The sequence below is a fragment of the Oncorhynchus nerka genome, linkage group LG28 (genome assembly GCF_034236695.1).
Source record: "Oncorhynchus nerka isolate Pitt River linkage group LG28, Oner_Uvic_2.0, whole genome shotgun sequence".
NCBI classification, from domain to species: Eukaryota; Metazoa; Chordata; class Actinopteri; order Salmoniformes; family Salmonidae; genus Oncorhynchus; species Oncorhynchus nerka.
The window spans coordinates 2,409,374-2,436,865 of record NC_088423.1 but is presented as its reverse complement, the minus strand read 5'-3'; the positions used below and the strand labels follow the sequence as shown (position 1 = coordinate 2,436,865).

At 46.3% G+C, this 27,492-nt stretch overlaps 1 protein-coding gene across 4 annotated transcripts in view; it reads right to left on the bottom strand.

Moving 5' to 3' along the window:
* Positions 1-27,492, bottom strand: part of LOC115115858 (neurexin-1a-beta-like) — a 416,921-nt gene that overhangs the window by 174,176 nt on the left and 215,253 nt on the right. For all 4 annotated transcript variants that reach the window (XM_065012593.1, XM_065012594.1, XM_065012595.1 and 1 more), the window contains exon 3: positions 4,664-4,835. In XM_065012593.1, the coding sequence (XP_064868665.1) occupies positions 4,664-4,835 (172 nt within the window). The remainder of the gene's footprint in view (positions 1-4,663; positions 4,836-27,492) is intronic.

Here is a 27,492-nt window from a genome sequence, read left to right as displayed (position 1 = left end):
TCGTCAGAATGGGAGCGCTGGGACAGAATGGCTCCCACGCCCACCTCTGACGCGTCAACCTCGACAATGAACTGTCTAGAGACGTCAGGTGTAACAAGGATAGGAGCGGATGTAAAACGCTTCTTGAGGAGATCAAAAGCTCCCTGGGCGGAAACGGACCACTTAAAGCACGTCTTGACAGAAGTAAGGGCTGTGAGAGGAGCTGCCACCTGACCGAATTACGAATGAAACGACGATAGAAATCGCGAAACCGAGAAAGCGCTGCAGCTCGACATGTGACTTAGGGACGGGCCAATCACTGACAGCTTGGACCTTAGCGGAATCCATCTGAATGCCTTCAGCGGAAATAACAGAACCGAGAAATGTGACGGAGGAGACATGAAAAGCGCACTTCTCAGCCTTCACATAAAGACAATTCTCTAAAGGCGCTGGAGGACACGTCGAACGTGCTGAACATGAATCTGGAGTGACGGTGAAAAAATCAGGATATCGTCAAGGTAAACGAAAACAAAGATGTTCAGCATGTCTCTCAGTACATCATTCACTAATGCCTGAAAGACAGCTGGAGCGTTAAGCGAGACCGAACGGCAGAACCCGGTATTCAAAATGCCCTAACGGAGTGTTAAACGCCGTTTTCCACTCGTCCCCTCCCTGATGCGCACGAGATGGTAAGCGTTACGAAGGTCCAACTTAGTGAAAAACCTGGCTCCCTGCAGGATCTCGAAGGCTGAAGACATAAGGGGAAGCGGATAACGATTCTTAACCGTTATGTCATTCAGCCCTCGATAATCCACGCAGGGGCGCAGGGTCCCGTCCTTTTTCTTAACAAAAAAAACCCCCGCTCCGGCGGGAGAGGAGGAAGGGACTACGGTACGGCGCGAGAGCTACAGACAAATAATCTTCGAGCCTTACGTTCGGGAGCCGACAGAGAATATAGTCTACCCCTGGGGAGTGGTACCCGGAAGGAGATCTATACTACAATCATACGACCGGTGAGGAGGAAGGGGAGGTGGCCCTGGACCGACTGAAGACCATGCGCAGATCATGATATTCCTCCGGCACCCCTGTCAAATCACCAGGCTCCTCCTGTGAAGAGGGGGCAGAAGAAACAGGAGGGATAGCAGACATTAAACATTTCACATGACAAGAGACGTTCCAGGAGAGGATAGAATTACTTGACCAATTAATAGAAGGATTATGACACACTAGCCAGGGATGGCCCAAAACAACAGGTGAAAAAGGTGAACGAAAAATCAAAAAAAGAAATGGTTTCGCTATGATTACCAGAGACAGTGAGGGTTAAAGGTAGCGTTTCACGCTGAATACTGGGGAGAGGACTACCATCCAAGGCGAACATGGCCGTGGGCTCCCTAACTGTCTGAGAGGAATGTCATGTTCCAGCCCAGGCTTCCCCATAAAACAGCCCTCCGCCCCAGAGTCTATCAAGGCACTGCAGGAAGCTGCCGAACCGGTCCAGCGTAGATGGACCGACAAGGTAGTACAGGATCTTGAAGGAGAGACCTGAGTAGTAGCGCTCACCAGTAGCCCTCCGCTTACTGATGAGCTCTGGCCTTTTACTGGACATGAAATGACAAAATGACCAGCGGAACCGCAATAGAGACAGAGGCGGTTGGTGATTCTCCGTTCCCTCTCCTTAGTCGAGATGCGAATACCCCCCAGCTGCATGGGCTCAGCACCTGAGCCACTGGAGGAAGATGGTAGTGATGCGGAGAGGGGGGAAACGGATAACGCGAGCTCTCTTCCACGAGCTCGGTGACGAAGATCTACCCGTCGTTCTATACGAATAGCGAGTTCAATCAAAGAATCCACGCTGGAAGGAACCTCCCGGGAGAGAATCTCATCCTTTACCTCCGCGTGGAGACCCTCCAGAAAACGAGCGAGCAACGCCGGCTCGTTCCAGTCACTGGAGGCAGCAAAGTGCGAAACTCTATAGAGTAGTCCGTTATGGATCGATTCCCTTGACATAGGGAAGACAGGGCCCTGGAAGCTTCTTTCCCAAAAACTGAACGATCAAAAACCCGTATCATCTCCTCCTTAAAGTTCTGATACTGGTTAGTACACTCAGCCCTTGCCTCCCAGATTGCCGTGCCCCACTCACGAGCCCGTCCTGTAAGGAGAGATATGACGTGGCGTACGAGCTGTACCCCTGGGTACGTGTTGGGCTGGAGAGAGAACACAATATCACACTGGGTGAGGAACGAGCGGCATTCAGTGGGCTCCCCAGAGTAACACGGTGGGTTATTAATTCTGGGCTCCGGAGACTCGGAAGCCCTGGAAGTAGCCGGTGGATCAAGGCGGAGATTGTGAATATGTTTCGAGAGGTCGGAGACTTGGGCGGCCAGGGTCTCAACGGCATGTCGAGCAGCAGACAATTCCTGCTCGTGTCTGCCTAGCATCGCTCCCTGGATCTCGACGGCTGAGTAGAGAGGATCCGAAGTCGCTGGGTCCATTCTTGGTCGGATTCTTCTGTTATGCAGGTGAGTGAGGACCCAACAGCGATTCAACAGAAACAGAGTCTTTTAATGTCCAAACAGGGAAAACATAAATCCTCTATCTTTGCAGGAGAGTCCTCCTTCTAGTAGTAGAGGAGAATTGCAGGGCTAGCGGCAACCGACTGCAGGTCCCTCTGGGTAGGCGCGGGCCGTAGAGGACAGAGACACCTGCTCACACGCAGCATCTGATGAAGAGGCAGATTACGACAGGACGGAACAAGGGCAAAGCAAACAAGAATCCGACAAGGACAGAAGCAGAAACAGAGAGAGAAATAGAGACTTAATCAGAGGGCAAAAGAGGGGACAGGTGTGAGAGAGTAAACGAGGTCGTTAGGAGAATGAGGAACAGCTGGGAGCAGGAACGGAACGATAGAGAGAGAGTAACCAATACGACCAGCAGGGGGAAACGAAGAGAAGGGAAAGCACAGGGACAAGACATAACATGACTGTTCCAGTACTCTGCTGCCTGTGACTGGAACGAACTGCAAAAATCGCTGAAGTTGGAGACTTTTATCTCCCTCACCAACTTCAAACATCAGCTATCCGAGCAGCTAACCGATCGCTGCAGCTGTACATAGTCCATTGGTAAATAGCCCACCCATTTTCACCTACCTCATTCCCAAACTGTTTTTATACAGTTTTTTATTTATTTACTTTTCTGCTCTTTTGCACACCAATATCTCTACCTGTACATGACCATCTGATCATTTATCACTCCAGTGTTAATCTGCAAAATTGTATTATTCGTCTACCTCCTCATGCCTTTTGCACACATTGTATATAGACTGCCCATTTTTTTCTACTGTGTTATTGACTTGTTAATTGTTTACTCCATGTGTAACTCTGTGTTGTCTGTTCACACTGCTATGCTTTATCTTGGCCAGGTCGCAGTTGCAAATGAGAACTTGTTCTCAACTAGCCTACCTGGTTAAATAAAGGTGAAATAAAATAAAAAAATAAAAAAATATTTGTCCAGAGGATAGACAATAATATTTACAGAAAGGACATCACAGGAAGTGACATGTCAGTTCCAATATTCCAACCGTTATGTCAATTAATGTGATTAACCATACTGTATCCCTTGAAATAATTCTAATTTGTTTAGAGTAGACAATTTTGCAAAACAATCTCCAAAGAAACTGGCATACTTGCAACAACAGAGATATGGCATGGCCAGCCCTTTTAATTCTGGCATGTGCGGCCATCTGTGGTGCCGTTTTAAATCCTGCATATTTTGATGTATGTTAGCTGTCAGTCAAACTCCGCACAATTTAAACTGAAACTAACCTTAACGGTTGAAATTAGGATTTCATTACGAAATTTTGGCATTAGTGTTAAATGGATTAATTCTGAGATTGAGTCATTAGGGTTAAGATTAGGCATTGATTCCGAGTGGTTAAGGTTTGCGATAAGGTTCAAATAGAAAAACAAACATTTCAAAACAAAACTAGCACTGGGATTGAACCCCCAATCTTCTGAGCTGTAGCTCGTGGTTTAAACTAGATGCTAATAGATGCTTGCGTTGCCCCTAGTGGACAGTAGGACATTGCCATGGAAATAAAATGCCACCCCATGCCATAATTTCAGCTTTTAAAATATGGCTAAATACTTCATAATCCACTAGAATTTGGCCATTTCAATTTGCTGACTTAACTTACTTCAGTGAAAGCTATGGGTGTTCCTGGGTAACAGAACACGTTCACTTCCTGGTTAGAGTAGCCTATATGTGGGAACATGACAAATGCTGTAACATATAACAAGACATTAAATCATTCATCTGACTTGGATCCTCTGTAGCCTTTGTCAAAGCCTTTTAGTAGTTCAAATGTTGTGAATTCAAGACACCCAAGTGTTGATATTTAAAGCCTTCTCAACACAATAGTCATCGTTCTGCTGACATGTTGACATTTCAAAGGTTACTGTATAAAAAGTGTACAGTATTATTATGAGAAATAAGCACAGTATATATAAATGACAAACCAACCAAAAACATGTCATACACCATTTCCAAATAGCCCAACATATTAAATCTTCACCTGACAACAGTTAGGATACCCTTCTTGGTCATTTCAAGTGCAGGTACATTCAAAGTGTGGTAGAGAGCACTGTGAGCAGAGAGGATGCTGGGAAGGTATTAAGGCGTGTCTTACCTGTGGGATAGCGCTCTATGACAGGTAGGTCATCCACCTGTAGTGTGGCGTTACCGCCACTCCGCGTAAACTTCACTATATGGTACTTTCCATCATTTACAAACTTTGCTGTCTCCTCGATATTTATGTCGTCCGTTCCAACATTAAATATAACTGCAATGTTTCCTTTTTCCTGTTGACACAAAAAAGAAAGAGAAAATAAGGTTTTAAAGATTAGAAGGAAATGTATCTTGATGAGAAGGAAGTGTGAGTTGATGAGAAGGAAATGTATCTTGATGAGAAGGAAGTGTATCTTGATGAGAAGGAAGTGTATCTTGTATATTCCAAAGCAGATGTTTGGTTGTTTTATAAAGAACAGCAAAGTGTAAGAGTCATTGAAGAAGATGATTATGGTAATGATGATGATGATGACAACGATGATGATGCTGATGATGGTGATGATGTTGGTGATGATGGAGATGATGATGATGCTGGTGATGATGGTGATGATAATGATGATGATGATTATGATGATGGTGGTGAAGATGATGTTGATGATAATGACGATGATGATGATGATAACCACATCCATGAGTTGCCACTGAACTGTAGATACCATTGTGATTATGTTTACACAATGAAAGGAAATAGTGAGCTAATCAAATTGGAGACATTACATAGAAGTAATACTCAGTATAATGCTGTCTGAATCGATTTCCTTGTCAATATAACTATAGTTATCAATTCTAATCAAGTGTTACAACAACGTCCACAATCAATATTTATTTCTGTTTAGCCACTGATATCTGGATTTAACAAAACAATAAACACATGAGTAGGCTACATATTGCTTAGGTAATGCAAATAACTCAGGGGGCTGAGCAATGTTTTTTTACTGATTGCCTTTGTGAAAAGACTACCTTGTCCATGGTGTGTGTCCTCTTAATAAACCAACTCGGTTATTTCCTGACACTTTTCTCCCTATTATCTTTATATCAGCAGGACTATTTTGACTTCCGGGTAATTAGAGAGACCATCTGTATATTGCTGTGTGCCCCAAAGCACAGTTTAAAACTTAAACAACTCATCAGTTTAACCATTGGTGATTTAAAGTCCAATCAGAAGGTGGGAATATATATTTTGTCAGAATGTATATGGCATTCAGATCTGATTGATATGGATTGGTTCAGTGTTTTGCATCAAACAAGAATAAACAAAAATGGAATCAAATAATAGCAAAAATATGTTCAATACTGTGTCTGTTCCGTCATTGTCACACCATCTCTGCCCCCTCACCCAGGTCAGGCATGTGTTGTAATGAGCTCTAGTCATATCATTGAAGGGTCTTCAGTCAGTACACAGGAGTGCTTTATGTGGTGTGTTGACTCAGGCAAGCTTCTCTTCTACTCTCTCTCTCTCTCTCAATTTGAGGGCTATATTGGCAATGCAAACATATGCTAACATTGCCAAAGCAAGTGAAGTAGATAATACACAAAAGTGAAATAAACAATACTAATTAACAGTAAGCATTACACTCACAAAAGTTCCAAAATAATAAAGACATTTCAAATGCCATTTTGTGTGCAATTAGTTAAAGTACAAAAGGGGAAATAAATACAGTGGCTTGCAAAAGTATTCACCCCATTGGCATTTTTCCTATTGTGTTGCCTTACAACCTGGAATTAAAATTGATTTTTGAGGGGTTTGTATCATTTGATTTACACAACATGCCTACCACTTTGAAGAAGCAAAATATTAGTTTTTTGGTGAAACAAACAAGAAATAAGACAAATTAAAACAGAAAACTTGAGCGTGCGTAACTATTCACCCCCCCAAAGTCAATACTTTGTAGAGCCACCATTAGAAGAAATTACAGCTGCATTTATTTTGGGGTTAAAAAACAACCTGAGGATTGAATGTAAACATCATTTGACATGTTTCTATGAACTTTACATATATTGTTTTGACTGAGTTTGAGCCTGTGGATTACTGAAGAAAACACGCTAACAAAACTGAGGTTTTTGGATATAAAGAGACTTCATCAAACAAAAGGAACATTTGAGTAAATTAATGTCTTCTGATTGCCACCATATGAAGATCATCAACGGTAAGGGATTCATTTTATCTCTATTTCTGAGTTTTGTAACGCTTCTGCTTGGCTGGTTAATGTTTAATAATTTGTCCCAATTTGTAAGTCGCTCTGGATAAGAGCGTCTGCTAAATGACTTAAATGTAAATGTAATGTAAATGTCAACTGGGCTATGTTCTGGGCTAGGTATGCTTTTGCCGAAAAGCATTTTATAAATATGACACTGTGGTTGGTTCAATAAGAAGTTAAAATATGTTTTGTTTTCTGAATTTTTATAATGAGCATTTCTGTAATTGAATTTGGCGCTCTGCAACCCAGGTGGGACGCCGACGTACACTAGAGAGGTTAAGCCAATGGCTTTTCTCTGGCCACTCTTCCATAAAGCCCAGCTCTGTGGAGTGTACGGCTTAAATGGTCCTATAGACAGATACTCCAATCTCCGCTGTGGAGCTTGGCAGCTCCTTCAGGGTTATCTTTAGTCTCTTTGTTTGCCTCTCTGATTAAAGCCCTCCTTGCCTGGTCCATGAGTTTTGGGGGGATTTAATGGTGCTCAGTTGGATGTTCAAAGTTTCTGATATTTTTACAACCCAACCCTGATCTGTACCTCTCCACAACGTTGTCCCTGATCTGTTTGCAGAGCTCCTTGGTCTTTATAGTGCCATTTGCTTGGTGGTGCCCCTTGCTTAGTGATATTGCAGATTCTGGGGCCTTTCAGAACAACTGTATATATACTGAGATCATGTGATAGATCATGTGACACTTAGATTGCACACAGGTGGACTTTATTTAACTAATTATGTGACTTCTGAAGGTAATTGGTTGCACCAGATCTTATTTAGGGGCTTCATAGCAGAGGGGGTGAAAACATATGAACACACCACTTTTAATTTTGTAGAATTTCTTCATTTCACGTCACCATTACATGAAATCCAAATAGAAATATATTTAAATTACAGGTTGTAATGAAACCAAATTGGAAAAATGCCAAGGGTGTGAACACTTTTGCAAGGCCCTGTAAACATAAAAATGGGTTGTATTTGCAATGGTGTTTGTTCTTCACTGGTTGCCCTTTTCATGGTGCTGTGATGGCTCACTGTGGTATTTCACCCAGTAGATATGGGAGTTTATCAAAATCGGGTTTGTTTTCCAAATCTTTGTGGATCCGTGTAATCTGAGGGAAATATGTGTCTCTAATATGATCATACATTTCCTTCTCTCTCTCTCTACCCACTCTCTCTCTATTACTCAATGTGCCTCTCTCTTTCTGAGCAGCTATGAATGGAGCAGCTGGTTGGGGGCTCAACACTACAGCACAGTACAGCAGTACACTGTATGAGATTATCCAGTCAGCATAACCTCTCTCTCACTCACTCACTCACTCACTCACTCTTTCACCCACCTCTTATCTCCCTCCCTCTTTTTCTCTGCTCAATCACTCTAACACTCTAAGCAGTGAGCACATCCCACAGCCAAAAGCTACTTCTAGCTTCCCCAGTTAGAAACACTTGTAGTGTGTCACACCAGATTACGGAACCTAGGATGTTCAACATTTAACACAAGATTGTATCAACTGATACCATTAAAGCTAGAGTAAGTAATTCACTCCCTCTCTCCCCCTACACCCACATCTCTCTACACTCACTCCCCGTACATTCCCTCACTCCCTTACACTCCCAAACTCTCCCCTACAGTCCTTCACTCCCCCTACACTCCCCATACTCTCTCACGCTCCCCTATACTATCTCACTCTCTCCTACACTCCTTCACTCCCCCTACACTCCCACACTCTCCCTTACACTCCCTCACTCTCTCCTACACTCCCTCACTGCCCCTACACTCCCCCCTACACTCCCTCACTCCCCCCTACAGTGGTTATTTTGAAACAGACAAGAAAGTAAACAGTAAATATGTTGATAATAAATCCAACTTTAAAGCTGGGAATCTGTTTAGTGGTTATTGATATTTATCCTATGCTATATACTTAAACAAGTGGCGGGACACTGTGTTGTCATTTTATAAATCTCAGAATGTAGTTTTAAACTAGTGTAAAGAACATGATGTGAAATCTGACCCTCGTTCATGTGTGGAGAAGAGGATAAGTTATCCTGCAACAGGGTGATCAAATTAAGATTTTACAAATGTAATGCTCCTCACAAGGACTCCTCCATAGCATCTTACTGCAGTAACTGCACTGTGTTGTGCTGAGGAGGCAACTACATAGCAAGGCATTCGGAAAGTATTCCAACCACTTCCCTTTTTACACATTTTGATACGTTACAGCCTTATTCTAAAATTGCTTAAATAAATGTTGTTCTTCATAAATCTACACACAATAACCCATAATTATGAAGCGAAAACCGGTTCAAATTTTTGGGGCAAAATTATTACAAATAAAAAACAGAAATACCTTATTTAAAGACCATTTGCTATGAGCCTCGAAATTGAGCTCAGGCGCATCCTGTTTCCATTGATCATCCTTGAGATCTTTCTACAACTTGATTGAAATCCACCTGTGGTAAATTAAATTGATTGGTCCCACAGTTGAGTGCATGTCAGAGCAAACACCAAGCAGTTCAGTTTAAGGAATCGTCAGTAGAGCGCCGAGACAGGATTCTGTCGAGGCACAGATCCGGGGAAGGGGACAAAAACATGTCTGCATCATTGACATTCCCCTAGAACACAATGGCCTCTGTCACTGTTAAATTGAAGAAGTTGGGAACCACCAAGACTCTTCCTAGAGCTGGCCACCCGGCCAAACTGAGCAATCTGGGGTTAAGGGCCTTGGTCAGGGAGGTGACCAAGAACCCTTTGGTCATTCTGATAGAGCTCGAGAGTTCCTCTGTGGAGATGGGAGAATCTTCCAAAAGGACAACCATCTCTGCAGCACTCCACCAGTAAGGCCTTTATGGTAGAGTGGCCAGACGGAAGCCACTCCTCAGTAAAAGGCACATGACAGCCTGCTTGGAGTTTCCAAAAGGCACCTACATGACTCTCAGACCATCACAAACAAGATTCTCTGGTCTGATGAAACCACAATTGAACTCTTTGGCCTGAATGCCAAGCATCACGTCAGGAAGAAACCTGGCACCATCCCTACATTGAAGCATGGTGGTGGCAGCATCATGCTGTGGGGATGTTTTTTAGCGGCAGCGACTGAGTGACTAGCTAAGATCAAGGGAAAAATGAATGGAGCAAAGTACAGAGATCCAAGATCCTTGATGAAAACATGCTCCAGAGCGCTCAGGACCTCAGACAGGGGCGAAGGTTAACCTTCCAACAGAACAACGCCCCTAAGCACACAGTCAAGACAACACAGGAGTGGCTTCAGGACAAGTCTATGAATGTCCTTGAGTGGTCCAGGCAGAGCCCAGACTTTAACCCAATCGAACATCTCTGGAGAGACCTGAAAATAGCTGTATGGTGATGCTCCCCATCCAACCTGAAAGAGCTTGAGAGGATCTATAGAGAAAACAGGTGTGCCAAGCTTATAGTGTCATACCCAAGAAGACTCGAAGCTGCAATCACTGCCTAAGGTGCTTCAACAAAGTACTGAATAAAGGGTCTGAATACTTATGGAAGCGTAATATTTCAGGTTTTAAATTGCAATACCTTTGCCAACATTAAAAAAAAAAAAAAGTTTGCTTAGTCATTATGGCGTATTGGGTGTAGATTGAGGAGGATTTTCGTTTTTTAATCCATTTTAGAATAAGGCTATAAATTAACAAAACGTGGAAAATATCAAGGGGTCTGAATACTTTCTGAATACATTGTAGCTATCTATATACACTAAATATACTATATACACTAAATATACTATATACACTAAATAACTTTGTGTCCCAATACAGCAAAAAAACTCAAAAAACAGGGTTAGTGGAAGAGATTAAAGCAATTATAGTGATGCTTTTATTAGTATTCCTTCAATAGCCATTTAACGCTCCCCAATGTCTCTTTAAATAAATCCCTGCATCTAGTCACAAATGGCCTTTTCAATGTTCTAAAGCAAAATCATTTTAGAGGGGGGAGGGGGCAGGGGAAGGGAGGCACAGGGACAGAGAGGTGGGGGTAGACAGAGGGTAGAGGCAGAAAGAAAGAAAGAAAGAAAGAGAATAGATTTATTATTGCTCTTTTCACATTTGTTTGTTATCTATTTCACTTGCTTTGGCAATATAAACATGTGTTTCCCATGCCAATAAATTGTGAGAGAGAGAGGAACTCAAACACAAACACATGTTGGTCTCTCTCTCTAGCTCTCTCTCTCTCTGCGACTTTCTCTTACTCTCTTTCTCCCTCTCTCTGTCAGTATAACTTCAGAAATATAGTTTAAAAGGCTTTAACTAGGTGGTACCTAGGGATAGCTTGGGATCTAACTAGGTGGTAGCTAGGGGTAGCTAAGGCTTTAACTGGGTGGTAGCTAGGTGTAACTAGGGTTCTAATTGGGTGGTAGCTAAGTGTAACTAGGGCTCTAACTGGGTGGTAGCTAGGTGTAACTAGGGTTCTAACTGGGTGGTAGCTAGGTGTAACTAGGGCTCTAACTGGGTGGTAGCTAGGAGTAACTAGGGTTCTAACTGGGTGGTAGCTAGGGAAACAGTAGCTAGGGGTATAGTAGCTAGGGGCACAGTAGCTAGGAGTAGCTAGGTTATTCCAGTCAGTAGTAAAGTCTGGTTGAAAGACCCTAACTGGTTGGTATCTAGGGAAACAGTAGCTAGGGAAACAGTAGCTAGGGAAACAGTAGCTAGGGAAACAGTAGCTAGGGGTAAAGTAGCTAGGTATGTTACAGTCAGTAGGGGAGACAGCCAGCTGTATTACCACAGAGATTGATATCTGATGAGTCCCATCTTACATACAACCAGCCCTATTTACACCCTCACAAAAAGCACCCTATACCATACATAGTACACTACTTTTGACCAGGGAAAAGGGTGGGATACGGAACTGGGTGGAATACGGAAGAGGGTGCCATTCGGGAAATATTCCCAGTCCATTTACCCCCTTCCAGCCCTCTTGAAGTACATACACATACACACATACTCTACCCCTCCACCAGCTCCAGCCCTCCTCTACCTCCCCTCCAAATGTCCCAGCCCTCCACTCTAGCCCTCCTCTACCCCCACCAGTTCAAGCCCTCCTCTACCCCTCCACCTGCTCCAGCCCTCCACTACCCCACCAGTTCAATCCCTCCTCTACCCGCATCAGCTCCAGCCATACTCTCAAGCCCTCCACTACCCCACCAGTTCAAGCCCTCCTCTACCCGCATCAGCTCCAGCCCTCCACTCCAGCCCTACTCTACGCCCCCACCAGCTCCAGCCCTCCTCTACCCCACCAGCTCCAATCAATTAATCAAATTTCAATCAAATTATTTATAAAGACCTTCTTACATCAGCTGAGGTCACAAAGTTCTGTACAGAAATCTATCCGAAACCCCCAAACAGCAAGAAATGCAGGTGTAGAAGCTCCTCTCCAGCCCTCCTCTACCACCCACCAGCTCTAGCCCTCCTCTACCACCCACCAGCTCTAGCCCTCCTCTTCCACCCACCAAATCTAGCAATCCTCAACCCCAACACCAGATCCAGCCCTCCTCTGCCCCGCCACCAGATCCAGCCCTCCTCTACCCCCCCCACCAGATCCAGCCATCCTCTACCCCTACACCAGATCCAGCCCTCCTCCCCCCCCACCAGATCCAGCCCTCCTCTACCCCCAACCAGATCCAGCTCTCTTCTACCCCCCCACCATATCCAGCCCTCCTCTACCCCCCACCAGATCCAGCCCTCTTCTACCCCCCACCAGATCCAGCCATCCTCTACCCCTATACCAGATCCAGCCCTACTCCACCCCCACCAGTTCCAGCCCTCCTCCACCCCCACCAGATCCAGCCCTCCTCCACCCCCTAACAGTTCCAGCCCTCCTCCACCCCCACCAGTTCCAGCCCTCCTCTACCCCACCAGCTCCAGCCCTCCTCTACCCCCCACCAGATCCAGCCATCCTCTACCCCTTCACCAGCTCCAGCACTCCTCTACCCCACCAGCTCCAGCCCTCCTCTACCCCTTCACCAGTTCCAGCCCTAATCCACCCCCACCAGATCCAGCCATCCTCTACCCCTACACCAGATCCAGCCCCCCACCACCAGATCCAGCCCTCCTCTACCCCACCAGATCCAGCCCTCCTCTACCCCCCCACCAGATCCAGCCATCCTCTACCCCTACACCAGATCCAGCCATCCTCTACCCCTACACCAGATCCAGCCCTACTCCACCCCCCACCAGTTCCAGCCCTCCTCCACCCCCCACCATATCCAGCCCTCCTACACCCCCACCAGATCCAGCCCTCCTCCACCCCCAACAGTTCCAGCCCTCCTCCACCCCCACCAGTTCCAGCTCTCCTCTACCCCTTCACCAGCTCCAGCACTCCTCTACCCCACCAGCTCCAGCCCTCCTCTACCCCTTCACCAGTTCCAGCCCTCCTCCACCCCCCACCAGATCCAGCCCTCCTACACCCCCCACCAGATCCAGCCCTCCTCCACCCCCAACAGTTCCAGCCCTCCTCCACCCCCACCAGTTCCAGCTCTCCTCTACCCCACCAGTTTGAGCTCTCCAGAACCCAGCACCCCTCTACGACACTCCCCAGGAGAGAGAGCTCAGATCTGGGTAAGTGCTGCTCCCTACTGGGTAGCACCACCGGACAAATGTAAACATAACTGCACTACTGCCGCACCCCAAGATCCAACCACACCCATTGTGTATGTGTGTGCTTGTAACTGTACACCAAAATCCAACCAATCCCAAACTTTGTGTGTGTGTGTGTGTGTGTGTGTGTGTGTGTGTGTGTGTGTCGCCTCACCCTGAGATTCAACCCTACCCATCCAGACAGTGAGCACTATGCATGCTAGCATGATATATTGAGTTTAATTAACTGGTGAATGTATCCTACACTTCATATCCTCTAATCTAGTCTCTGTCTTGTTCTTGTCATTCCTCTAATTCAGCTGGAGAGTATTGGTAAGGTTGTGTGTGTGCGAGTGAGTGAGTGATTGACTGGGTGAGTGACTGAGTGAGTGCGTGTGTGCGTGCGTATGTGTGTGTGTGTGTGTGTGTGTGTGAGACTGACACAGCAGTGCTCAATTCCTGGGGGAGATGTGACTAAAATATATTCACCCCCAACCCCAACTATCTCCCCATATACACTCTATTATCACTGCTACAACTGGCATGACCAGACCAGATGTAATACTCTAGTGAGTTACCACTACTGCTACTACTGCCATGACCAGAACAGCTGTAATACTCTAGTGAGTTACTACTACTGCTACTACTGCCATGACCAGAACAGCTGTACTACTGTAGTGAGTTACTAATACTGCTACTACTGCCACGACTAGAACAGCTGTACTACTGTAGTGAGTTACTAATACTGCTACTACTGCCATGACCAGAACAGCTGTAATACTCTAGTGAGTTACCACTACTGCTACTACTGCCATGACCAGAACAGCTGTACTACTGTAGTGAGTTACTAATACTGCTACTACTGCCATGACTAGAACAGCTGTACTACTGTAGTGAGTTACTAATACTGCTACTACTGCCATGACCAGAACAGCTGTAATACTGTAGTGAGTTACTACTACTGCTACTATTGCCATGACCAGACCAGATGTAATACTGTAGTGAGTTACTACTACTGCTACTATTGCCATGACCAGACCTTGATGAGAACAGCTGTAATATGTAGTGAGTTACTACTACTGGTACTACTGCCATGACTAGAACAGCTGTAATATGTAGTGAGTTACTACTACTGCTACTACTGCCATGACCAAAACAGCTGTAATATGTAGTGAGTTACTACTACTGCTACTACTGCCATGACCAGAACAGCTGTACTACTGTAGTGGGTTACTACTACTGCTACTACTGCCATGACTAAAACAGCTGTAATACTAGCCAGCTATTGTCGTTCTTTTAACGCAACGTAACGTAATCAACACTGCTAGCTAGCCAGCTAGCCCCCGAATAGCAGCATTGTAGAAACTTTACACTCAACTGAACGACTTGATTAGTGTAGTGTCAACAACGCAGCCACTGCCAGCTAGCCTACAAAGTCAACAACGCAGCCACTGCCAGCTAGCCTACCTCAGCAGTACTGTATCATTTGAATCATTTTAGTCAATTAGATTCTTGCTACGTAAGCTTAACTTTCTGAACATTCGAGACGTGTAGTCCACTTGTCATTCCAATCTCCTTTGCATTAGCGTAGCCTCTTCTGTAGCCTGTCAACTATGTGTCTGTCTATCCCTGTTCTCTCCTCTCTGCACAGACCATACAAACGCTCCACACCGCGTGGCCGCGGCCACCCTAATCTGTTGGTCCCAGCGCGCACGACCCACGTGGAGTTCCAGGTCTCCGGTAGCCTCTGGAACTGCCGATCTGCGGCCAACAAGGCAGAGTTCATCTCAGCCTATGCCTCCCTCCAGTCCCTCGACTTCTTGGCACTGACGGAAACATGGATCACCACAGACAACACCGCTACTCCTACTGCTCTCTCTTCGTCCGCCCACGTGTTCTCGCACACCCCGAGAGCTTCTGGTCAGCGGGGTGGTGGCACCGGGATCCTCATCTCTCCCAAGTGGTCATTCTCTCTTTCTCCCCTTACCCATCTGTCTATCGCCTCCTTTGAATTCCATGCTGTCACAGTTACCAGCCCTTTCAAGCTTAACATCCTTATCATTTATCGCCCTCCAGGTTCCCTCGGAGAGTTCATCAATGAGCTTTGATGCCTTGATAAGCTCCTTTCCTGAGGACGGCTCACCTCTCACAGTTCTGGGCGACTTTAACCTCCCCACGTCTACCTTTGACTCATTCCTCTCTGCCTCCTTCTTTCCACTCCTCTCCTCTTTGACCTCACCCTCTCACCTTCCCCCTACTCACAAGGCAGGCAATACGCTCGACCTCATCTTTACTAGATGCTGTTCTTCCACTAACCTCATTGCAACTCCCCTCCAAGTCTCCGACCACTACCTTGTATCCTTTTCCCTCTCGCTCTCATCCAACACTTCCCACACTGCCCCTACTCGGATGGTATCGCGCCGTCCCAACCTTCGCTCTCTCTCCCCGCTACTCTCTCCTCTTCCATCCTATCATCTCTTCCCTCTGCTCAAACCTTCTCCAACCTATCTCCTGATTCTGCCTCCTCAACCCTCCTCTCCTCCCTTTCTGCATCCTTTGACTCTCTATGTCCCCTATCCTCCAGGCCGGCTCGGTCCTCCCCTCCCGCTCCGTGGCTCGACGACTCATTGCGAGCTCACAGAACAGGGCTCCGGGCAGCCGAGCGGAAATGGAGGAAAACCGCCTCCCTGCGGACCTGGCATCCTTTCACTCCCTCCTCTCTACATTTTCCTCCTCTGTCTCTGCTACTAAAGCCACTTTCTACCACTCTAAATTCCAAGCATCTGCCTCTAACCCTAGGAAGCTCTTTGCCACCTTCTCCTCCCTCCTGAATCCTCCTCCCCTCCCCCTCCTCCCTCTCTGCAGATGACTTCGTCAACCATTTTGAAAAGAAGGTCGACGACATCCGATCCTCGTTTGCTAAGTCAAACGACACCGCTGGTTCTGCTCACACTGCCCTACCCTGTGCTCTGACCTCTTTCTCCCCTCTCTCTCCAGATGACATCTCGCATCTTGTGACGGCCGGCCGCCCAACAACCTGCCCGCTTGACCCTATCCCCTCCTCCAGACCATTTCCGGTGACCTTCTCCCTTACCTCACCTCGCTCATCAACTCATCCCTGACCGCTGGCTACGTCCCTCCCGTCTTCAAGAGAGCGAGAGTTGCACCCCTTCTGAAAAAACCTACACTCGATCCCTCCGATGTCAACAACTACAGACCAGTATCCCTTCTTTCTTTTCTCTCCAAAACTCTTGAACGTGCCGTCCTTGGCCAGCTCTCCCGCTATCTCTCTCAGAATGACCTTCTTGATCCAAATCAGTCAGGTTTCAAGACTAGTCATTCAACTGAGACTGCTCTTCTCTGTATCACAGAGGCACTCCGCACTGCTAAAGCTAACTCTCTCTCCTCTGCTCTCATCCTTCTAGACCTATCGGCTGCCTTCGATACTGTGAACCATCAGATCCTCCTCTCCACCCTCTCCGAGTTGGGCATCTCCGGCGCGGCCCATGCTTGGATTGCGTCCTACCTGACAGGTCGCTCCTACCAGGTGGCGTGGCGAGAATCTGTCTCCTCACCACGCGCTCTCACCACTGGTGTCCCCCAGGGCTCTGTTCTAGGCCCTCTCCTATTCTCGCTATACACCAAGTCACTTGGCTCTGTCATAACCTCACATGGTCTCTCCTATCATTGCTATGCAGACGACACACAATTAATCTTCTCCTTTCCCCCCTCTGATGACCAGGTGGCGAATCGCATCTCTGCATGTCTGGCAGACATATCAGTGTGGATGACGGATCACCACCTCAAGCTGAACCTCGGCAAGACGGAGCTGCTCTTCCTCCCGGGAAGGACTGCCCGTTCCATGATCTCGCCATCACGGTTGACAACTCCATCGTGTCCTCCTCCCAGAGCGCTAAGAACCTTGGCGTGATCCTGGACAACACCCTGTCGTTCTCAACTAACATCAAGGCGGTGGCCCGTTCCTGTAGGTTCATGCTCTATAACATCCGCAGAGTACGACCCTGCCTCACACAGGAAGCGGCGCAGGTCCTAATCCAGGCACTTGTCATCTCCCGTCTGGATTACTGCAACTCGCTGTTGGCTGGGCTCCCTGCCTGTGCCATTAAACCCCTACAACTCATCCAGAACGCCGCAGCCCGTCTGGTGTTCAACCTTCCCAAGTTCTCTCACGTCACCCCGCTCCTCCACTCTCTCCACTGGCTTCCAGTTGAAGCTCGCATCCGCTACAAGACCATGGTGCTTGCCTACGGAGCTGTGAGGGGAACGGCACCTCAGTACCTCCAGGCTCTGATCAGGCCCTACACCCAAACAAGGGCACTGCGTTCATCCACCTCTGGCCTGCTCGCCTCCCTACCACTGAGGAAGTACAGTTCCCGCTCAGCCCAGTCAAAACTGTTCGCTGCTCTGGCCCCCCAATGGTGGAACAAACTCCCCCACGACGCCAGGACAGCGGAGTCAATCACCACCTTCCGGAGACACCTGAAACCCCACCTCTTTAAGGAATACCTAGGATAGGATAAAGTAATCCTTCTCACCCCCTTAAAAGACTTAGATGCACTATTGTAAAGTGGCTGTTCCACTGGATGTCATAAGGTGAAAGCACCAATTTGTAAGTCGCTCTGGATAAGAGCGTCTGCTAAATGACTTAAATGTAAATGTAAAATACTGTAGTGAGTTACTAATACTGCTACTACTGCCATGACTAGAACAAATGTAATACTGTAGTGAGTTACTAATACTGCCATGACCAGAACAGATGTAAAACTGTAGTGAGTTACTACTACTGCTACTACTGCCATGACCAGACCAGCTGTAATACTCTAAAGAGTTACTAATACTGCCATGACCAATACAGATGTAAAACTGTAGTGAGTTACTAATACTGCTACTACTGCCATGACCAGACCATATGTAATACGGTAGTGAGTTACTACTACTGCTACTACTGCCATGACCAGAACAGCTGTAATACTGTAGTGAGTTACTACTACTGCTACTACTGCCATGACCAAAACAGCTGTAATATGTGGTGAGTTACTACTACTGCTACTACTGCCATGACCAGAACAGCTGTAATACTGTAGTGAGTTACTACTACTGCCATGACCAGAACAGCTGTAATACTGTAGTGAGTTACTACTACTGCTACTACTGCCATGACCAGAACAGCTGTAATACTGTAGTGAGTTACTACTACTGCTACTACTGCCATGACCAAAACAGCTGTAATATGTAGTGAGTTACTACTACTGCTACTACTGCCATGACCAGAACAGCTGTACTACTGTAGTGGGTTACTGCTACTACTGCCATGACCAGAACAGCTGTAATACTGTAGTGAGTTACTACTACTGCTACTACTGCCATGACCAGACCAGATGTAATACTGTAGTGAGTTACTAATACTGCCATGACCAATACAGATGTAAAACTGTAGTGAGTTACTACTACTGCCATGACTAGAACAGATGTAATAGTGTAGTGCGTTACTACTACTGCCATGACTAGAACAGATGTAATAGTGTAGTGCGTTACTACTACTGCCATGACCAGAACAGATGTCATATGTAGTGAGCTACTAATACTGCCATGACCAGAACAGATGCAATACTGTAGTGAGTTACCACTACTGCTACTACTGCCATGACTAGAACAGCTGTAATATGTAGTGAGCTACTAATACTGCCATGACCAGAACAGCTGTACTACTGTTTTGGGTTACTACTACTGCTACTACTGCCATGACTAGAACAGCTGTAATTCTGTAGTGTGTTACTACTACTGCTACTACTGCCATGACTAGAACAGATGTACTACTGTAGTGGGTTACTACTACTGCTACTACTGCCATGACTAGAACAGCTGTAATACTGTAGTGAGTTACTACTACTGCTACTACTGCCTTGATGAGAACAGCTGTAATACTATAGTGAGTTACTACTACTGCTACTACTGCCTTGATGAGAACAGCTGTACTACTGTAGTGAGTTACTACTACTGCTACTACTGCCATGACTGGAACTGCTGTAATACTGTAGTGAGTTACTACTACTGCTACTACTGCCTTGATGAGAACAGCTGTAATACTGTAGTTAGTTACTGCTACTTCTGCCATGACCAGTTCAGCTGTATTTTCCTCCATCCTCACTAGTCTCCCAGTCCCTGACGCTTGAAAAACATCCCCACAGCATGATGCTGCCACCACCATGCTTCAACATAGGGATGGTGCCAGGTTTATTCCGGACGTGATGCTTTGCATTCAGTCCAAAGAGTTCAATCTTGGTTTCATCAGACCAGAGAATCTTGTTTATCATGGTCTGAGAGTCTTTAGGTGCCTTTTGGCAAACTCCAAGCAGGTTGTCATGTGCCTTTTACTGAGGAGTGGTTTCTGTCTGGCCACTCTACCATAAAGGCCTGATTAGTGGAGTGCTGCAGACATTGCTGTCTTTCTAGATGGTTCTCCCATCTCCACAGAGGAACTCTGGAGTTCTGTCAGAGTGACCATCGGTTCTTGGTCACCTACCTGACTAAGGCCCTTCTCCCCCGATTGCTCTGTTTGGCTGGGCGGACAGTTCTAGGAAGAGTCTTGGTGGTTCCAAACTTCTTCCATTTAAGAATGTTAGAGGCCACTGTGTTCTTGGGGACCTTCAATGCTACAGAAATATTTTGGTACCCTTTCCTAAATCTATGCTTCACACAATCCAGTCTCGGAGCAGTACGGACAATTCCTTCGACCTCATGACTCTGGCATGCGTTGTCAACTGTGGGACCTTATATAAACAGGTGCCTTTCTAAATCACAACCAATAAATTATATTTACCACAGGTGGACTCCAATCAAGTTGTAGGAATAGCTCAAAGATGATCAATGGAAACAGGAAGCACCTGAGCTCAATTTCGAGTCTCATTGCAAAGGGTCTGAATACTTATGTAAATAATATATTTATGTGTTTTAATTTTAATAAAGATAAAATGTAGTACAAGCTCCCTTAAGTGACAAGTCAATGTTTCTAGCTCATATAATTATATGGAATTTGTCAAATAACCCTTCAGCATACATACAATGATCCCAACCACTGTACCCCTGTGGAGATACTCTAATTCAAATAGTGGGTGCATTCCAAATGGCACCCAACTGTCCTTTAGGTTTTTGGTCAGTAGTGCACTATATAAGCAATAGGGTACCATTTGGGACGCAAACAGTATGATTTCCTTGTTCCCACCAGAGTTGTGAAGAGTGTATTTTTTATTAACTTTTTCTAATTAGGGATATTAATCGTACTGAATATAAACATAACCAGCCAGCCAGTCTGTCTCTGTGTCAGCCTAAGAACATGATAGTTACCTGATCTTTTGCTTCTTTATGTGTCATATTTGTTGACACACATCACATTTCATATTTCCCTCATCCAAATGTGTGTGTGTGTGTGTGTATGTTAGTCTTCTCTTCCACTTTAAGTTCTATCACCTGGGATTTACGATGGCGCCGGAGGGGAGGTAGGATATACGTGCTTTCAGCTCGTCCAAGTTATTTACCAGCAAATGAACATTAGCTAGTAGGACGGAAGGCAAGGGCAGATTAGCAACTCGTCTCCTGATCCTCGCAATGATTTTTCCCCAAAATCTCCGTTTCCCTTTCCAGCGAATGTAGGGAAACTTAATACTTAAATCAGTTCTACCTCATTTCTATCAGCATGCTAAATGTTCACAGAGACGCGTACAAAGCTTTCCCTCGCCCTCCATTTGGCAAATCTTACCATAATTCTATCCTCCTGATTCCTGTTTACAAGCAAACATTAAAGAATGAAGCACCAGTGACATCGGTCTATAAAAATGTGGTCAGATGAAGCAGATGCTAAACTACAGGACTCCTTTGCTAGCACAGACTGGAATATGTTCTGGGAATCTTCCGATGGCATTGAAGATGCCACGCTGCGTATTGATCCGATCCTTGCCGTTACACTCGACACAGTCAAGAAAAATGTTTAAAAAAAATATACAATAGTATAATAATAATTATATTTTTATTTTCAATGACCTGATTTAATCTCATCAGCTTTCTTTGGAAAGGAAAGGGTTAACACTGAAGAAGAAAAAAATCCAATCAGGACTTTTCTTTGCTGCTCTCTAGGGAGATAAATCTAACTAGCTAAGTCAACCATTGGCTAGGCCATCAGAAGTTAGATAAAGCCATCTGCCATTCAACTGTATTAGGGCAACATTTTTGAGTGACAGTGAAATCAACAAATTATTTTGACTTAATGAGTGGGACCGTTTTTACAAAAACGTCCAGTACCAGTCAAAAGTTTGGACACCCCTATTCATTCAAGGGTTTTTCTTTATTTTTTACTATTTTCTACATTGTATGATAATAACGAAGACTTCAAAACTAGTTCTTGCTAGCCAAGCAAATGACACCTGCATCTCTAACTGTGTATAGTCACCGAAAAACAAAATGAGGGGGAAATAGTCAGTTCCCCACCCACTCTTCCAATGGCATGGCATGGCATGGCATGACATCATCCTAGCATCTAGCTAGCTAGCTAACTAAAATCTCTATGTTTTCAGGTTGCTATGTAAATAGATACACTAGCCTATAAGCCACGTTATGACTGACTTGTGATCATTGCCCTTCCTAGTTTGATTGTATTGACATTCTCAGCCTTAGTTACATTCGTCATTTTTTGTCCAGAATACTGAGTCATTGAAACTGAAACAGTGCATCCCGAAAGGAGTCAGCAAACAATGTACCAGGCCAGCTGTGATTTACAACCTGATAGCAATATTTTTGGGACTACCAAGAAATGTATCGGTGAATTATATTATGCATTAAACTGCATCCATCATTTCTGCTAACAATGCCTTAGTGTACGTCATGGAACGTTGAGTCAAATATAAACTATTTTTAAAACCTCTTATGAAGTTGCTTTTGTAGCATAAACTGTGAAATTGAACTTTAGGTCACTGGTTACTTTGTGTGCTAAACATGACATATTTTTTTGCAATGGGAAGTAGTTGTACATTGAGATTGGGAAATGCTTAACGGTTGTGTTTTTGTATTCTTATGATTGGGACCTAATGGCTCATTATGTCTGAGTTTATGGACTACTTATCTGTAACGGTTTTCTTTAGGTGAAGTAGAGGCGGACCAAAATGCAGCGTGGTTGTTATTCATTGTACTTTAATAAAGAAACTGTACACGAATAAACTAACAAAACAACAAACGTGCGAAAACCTAAAACAGTCCTGTCTGGTGCAAAACACAGAGACAGGAACAATCACCCACAAACACACAGTGAAACCGTTATAGAATCACCCACCACAACAGGACCAAGCGGCGTGGTAACGGGCAACAGCAACAGCGGCGCAAAGAGGAATGGACATGGGACGATGTATTGGACGGCAAGGGTTGCTACACCTGGGAGGAGATCCTGGCGGGAAAGGATCGCCTTCCATGGGAACAGGTGGAGGCAGCTAGGAGAGCAGAGGCAGCCGGAGAGAGGAGCCGGCGATATGAAGGAACACGGCTGGCAAGGAAGCCCGAGAGGCAGCCCCAAAAATGTATTGGGGGGGTGGCACACAGGAAGTGTGGCGAAGCCAGGTAGGAGACCTGCGCCAACTTCCTGTGCTTACCGGGGGGCGAGAGAGACCGGGCAGGCACCGTGTTATGCTGTGGAGCGCGCACCCGGTGCGGTTCATACCAGCTCCGCGTTTCGGCCGGGCTAGAGTGAGCATTGAGCCAAGTGCCATGAAGCCGGCTCTACGCATCTGGTCCCCAGTGCGTCTCCTTGGGCTCCTTGCGCACGGTGTCCCCGATTCGCCTGCATAGCCCAGTGCGGGCTATTCCACCTCGCTGCACTGGCAGGGCGACCGGGAGCATTCAACCGGTTAAGGTTGGGCAGGCTCGGTGCTCAAGAGCTCCAGTGCGCCTGCACGGTCCGGTCTATCCGGTACCACCTCCACGCACCAGCCCTCCGGTGGCAGCCCCCCCCTCACCAGGCTGTCTCTCCGTCTCACCCCTACAGGTGCTCCCGCCTGTCCAGCGCTGCCGGAGCCTTCCTCCTCTCCAGCGCAGCCGGAGTCTCCCGCCTGTTCGGCGCTACCAGAGCTCCCACCCCTCAGTCCAGAGGCGCAAGAGCCCCTCATTCCAGAGGCGCCAGAGCTCCTTAGTCCAGCGTTGCCGGAGCTTCCCGTCTGCCCATCGTTGCCGGAGCTTCCCGTCTGCCCAGCGCCATCTGAGCTACCCGTCTGCCCAGCGCCGCCTGAGCCACCCGTCTGCCCAGCGCCATCTGAGCTTCCCGTCTGCCCAGCGCCGCCTGAGCCACCCGTCTGCCCAGCGCCATCTGAGCTTCCCGTCTGCCCAGCGCCGCCTGAGCCACCCGTCTGCCCAGCGCCGCCTGAGCCACCCGTCTGCCCAGCGCCGCCTGAGCCATCCGTCTGCCCAGTGCCGCCAGTGCCGCCAGTCAGCCAGGGGCCGCCAGTGCCGCCAGGGGCCGCCAGTGCCGCCAGTCAGCCAGGGGCCGCCAGTGCCGCCAGTCAGCCAAGGGCCGCCAGTGCCGCCAGTCAGCCAGGGGCCGCCAGTCCTGCCCCTTAGCCAAGAGCCCCTGCCCCTCAGCCAAGAGCCCCTGCCCCTCAGCCAAGAGCCCCTGCCCCTCTGTCCAGAGCTTCCACCCCTCTGTCCCGAGCTGCCCCTTATTCCAGTGGGGTCATTTAGAGGGGTCGCCTTGGTTAGGAGGCCACGGAAGCAGACAATAAGGCGGACTAAGACAATGGTGAAGTGGGGTCCGCGTCCCGCGCCAGAGCCGCCACCACGGACAGACGCCCACCCAGACCCTCCCCTATAGGTGAAGGTTTTGCGGCCGGAGTCCTCACCTTTGGGGGGGGGGGTACTGTCACGTTCTGACCTTTATTTCCTTTGTTTTGTATTTATTTTAGTATGGTCAGGGCGTGAGTTGGGTGGGCAGTCTATGTTTGTTTTTCTATGTTTTGGGGTATTTCTATGTTTCGGCCTAGTATGGTTCTCAATCAGAGGCAGGTGTCATTAGTTGTCTCTGATTGGGAACCATATTTAGGTAGCCTGGGTTTCACTGTGTGTTTGTGGGTGATTGTTCCTGCCTCTGTGTTTGCACCAGATAGGACTGTTTAGGTTTTTGCACATTTATTGTTTTGTTAGTTATTTCATGTCTAGTTCCTTTATTAAAGAACATGAATAACCACCATGCTGCATTTTGGTCCGCTTCTCCTTCACCACAGGAAAACCCTTACATTATCCTTTAACATCATGCTGTGTGTGACTGCTGTCTTTCCATCGGCCCCATGCAGATGTGTAGGGGTGCCTGGAGAAATGGGTATATGTTGCTCAAATGTTCCCAAACGGCCTGCCCAGCGAAGGAAAGACACCCTGTGTGAAAAATGCAATGTTTTCCTTAGTGTTTTTAAATGAGTTTTTATACAGGTGTTTTTTTTTTATTTTTTTTACAGATTTTCACTCTCAAAATCATACTTTTTTGTGCAATGGCTAAACCACATCAATCTGCTTGTGTGGGCCTGTCAGGGTCAGGCTCCCCAGTGGCTGGGACTCAGTCCATGTCTATGCCCATGATGTAAACAGAGCATGATGACAAATGCGCATCACAAATAGCCTACTAACCAACACTTTGGACTAAACTGGTTTGCATACCCATTGTTGCCTTCATTAGCATTGATATTGCCTTGCAAAAGTATTCAGCCCCCTTGGTGTTTTTCCAATTTTGGTGCATTACAACCTGTAATTTAAATGGATATTTATTTGGATTTCATGTAATGGACATACACAAAATAGTCCAAATTGAGGTGAAAGGAAAACAATTTAAACAGAAAAGTGGTGTGTGCACATGTATTCACCGCCTTTGCTATGAAGCCCCTAAATAAGATCTGGTGCAACCAATTACCTTCAGAAGTCACATAATTAGTTAAATATTGTACACCTGTGTGCAATCTAAGTGTCACATGATCTCAGTATATATACACCTGTTCCCGAAAGGCCATGCAACACCACTAAGCACCACCAAGGGGCACCACCAAGCAAGCGGCACTATGAAGACCAAGGAGCTCTGCAAACAGATCAGGGACAACGTTGTGGAGAATTACAGATTGGGGTTGGGTTGTAAAAATATCAGAAACTTTGAACATCCCACGGAGCACCATTAAATCCATTATTAAAAAATGGAAAGAATATGGCACCACAACAAACCTGCTAAGAGAGGGCCGCCCACCAAAACTCATGGACCAGGCAAGGAGGGCATTAATCAGAGAGGCAACAAAGAGACCAAAGATAACCCTGAAGGAGCTGCAAAGCTCCACAGCAGAGATTGGGGTATCTGTCCAAAAGGACCACTATAAGCCGTACACTACACAGAGCTGGGCTTTACAGAAGAGTGGCCAGAAAAAAGCCATTGCTTTAAGAAAAAAATACGCAAATATGTTTGGTGTTTGCCAAAAGGCATGTGATAGATTCCCCAAACATATGGAAGAAGGTACTCTGGTCAGATGAGACTAAAATGTAACTTTTTTGCCATCAAGGAAAACACTATGTCTGGCGCAAACCCAACACCTTTCATTAACCTGAGAACAACACCTTGCTTCTTTGTGGGGATGTTTTTCATCGGCAGGGATTGGGAAACTAGTCAGAATTGAAGGAATGATGGATGGCACTAAATACAGCGAAATTCTTGAGGGATACCTGTTTCAGTCTTCCAGAGATTTGAGACTGGGACGGAGATTCACCTTCCAATAGGACAATGACCCGAAGCATACTGCTAAAGCAACACTGGAGTGGTTTAATGGGAAACATTTAGATATCTTGGAATGGCCTAGTCAAAGCCCAGACCTCAATCCAAATGAGAATCTGTGGTATGACTTAAAGATTGCGGTACACCAGCGGAACCCATCCAACTTGAAGGAGCTGGAGCAGTTTTGCCTTGAAGAATGGGCAAAATTCCCAGTCACTAGATGTGCCAAGCTTATAGACACATACCCCAAGAGACTTGTAGCTGTAATTGCTGCAAAAGGTGTCTCTGCAAAGTATTGACTTTGGGGGGGTATAGTTATGCACGCTCAAGTTTTCAGTTTTTTGTGCTGTTTCTTGTTTGTTTCACAATACAACATATTTTGCATCTTCAAAGTGGTAGGCATGTTGTGTGTATAAATCAAATAATACAAAGGCAACAAAGTAGGAAAAATGACAAGGGGTGTGAATACTTATGCAAGCCACTGTAGGTTCGCCACTGTAGGTTCGCCACTGTAGGTTCGCCACTGAAGGTTCGCCACTGAAGGTTCGCCACTGAAGGTTCGCCACTGTAGGTTCGCCACTGAAGGCCTATAGGTTCACCACTGTAAGTTCGCCAATGAAGGCCTATAGCTTCACCACTGTAGGTTCGCCACTGAAGGCCTATAGCTTCACCACTGTAAGTTCGCCAATGAAGGCCTATAGCTTCACCACTGTAAGTTCGCCACTGAAGGCCTATAGGTTCGCCACTGTAAGTTTGCCACTGAAGGCCTATAGGTTCACCACTGCTCTCTCCTGTCTATAATGGCTATAAAGGCTGTAACACACTATATTCATGTTTTAAGAATATGTGGCCTGGCGAAGCGGTTATGTGCTGACTGAACATAAGCTGATAATTATGAGTGTTTTACTCCACTGGTAAATTACTAGTCTTCACTGTCCGAGACTTAGTCAAGGCCGATTACAAATGTATCCTACACCAGAGAAGACTGAGAGTCAATATGTGGCCTCGAGACTGGTCTCGGTCGAGTCCGATCTCGCGTTCTACAACACTGGTAGCACAGCAGCTGAAAGTGGTGTGATATTTACTGCAATTTGCAGTATGCATCCCTAAGAATGGAGAGTCAGTACGCATCCCTGAGAATGGAGAGTTAGTATGCATCCCTGAGAATGGAGAGTTAGTATGCATCCCTGAGAGTGGAGAGATAGTTAGTATGCATCCCTAAGAATGGAGAGTTAGTTAGTATGCATCCCTAAGAATGGAGAGTTAGTATGCATCCCTGAGAATGGAGAGTTAGTATGCATCCCTGAGA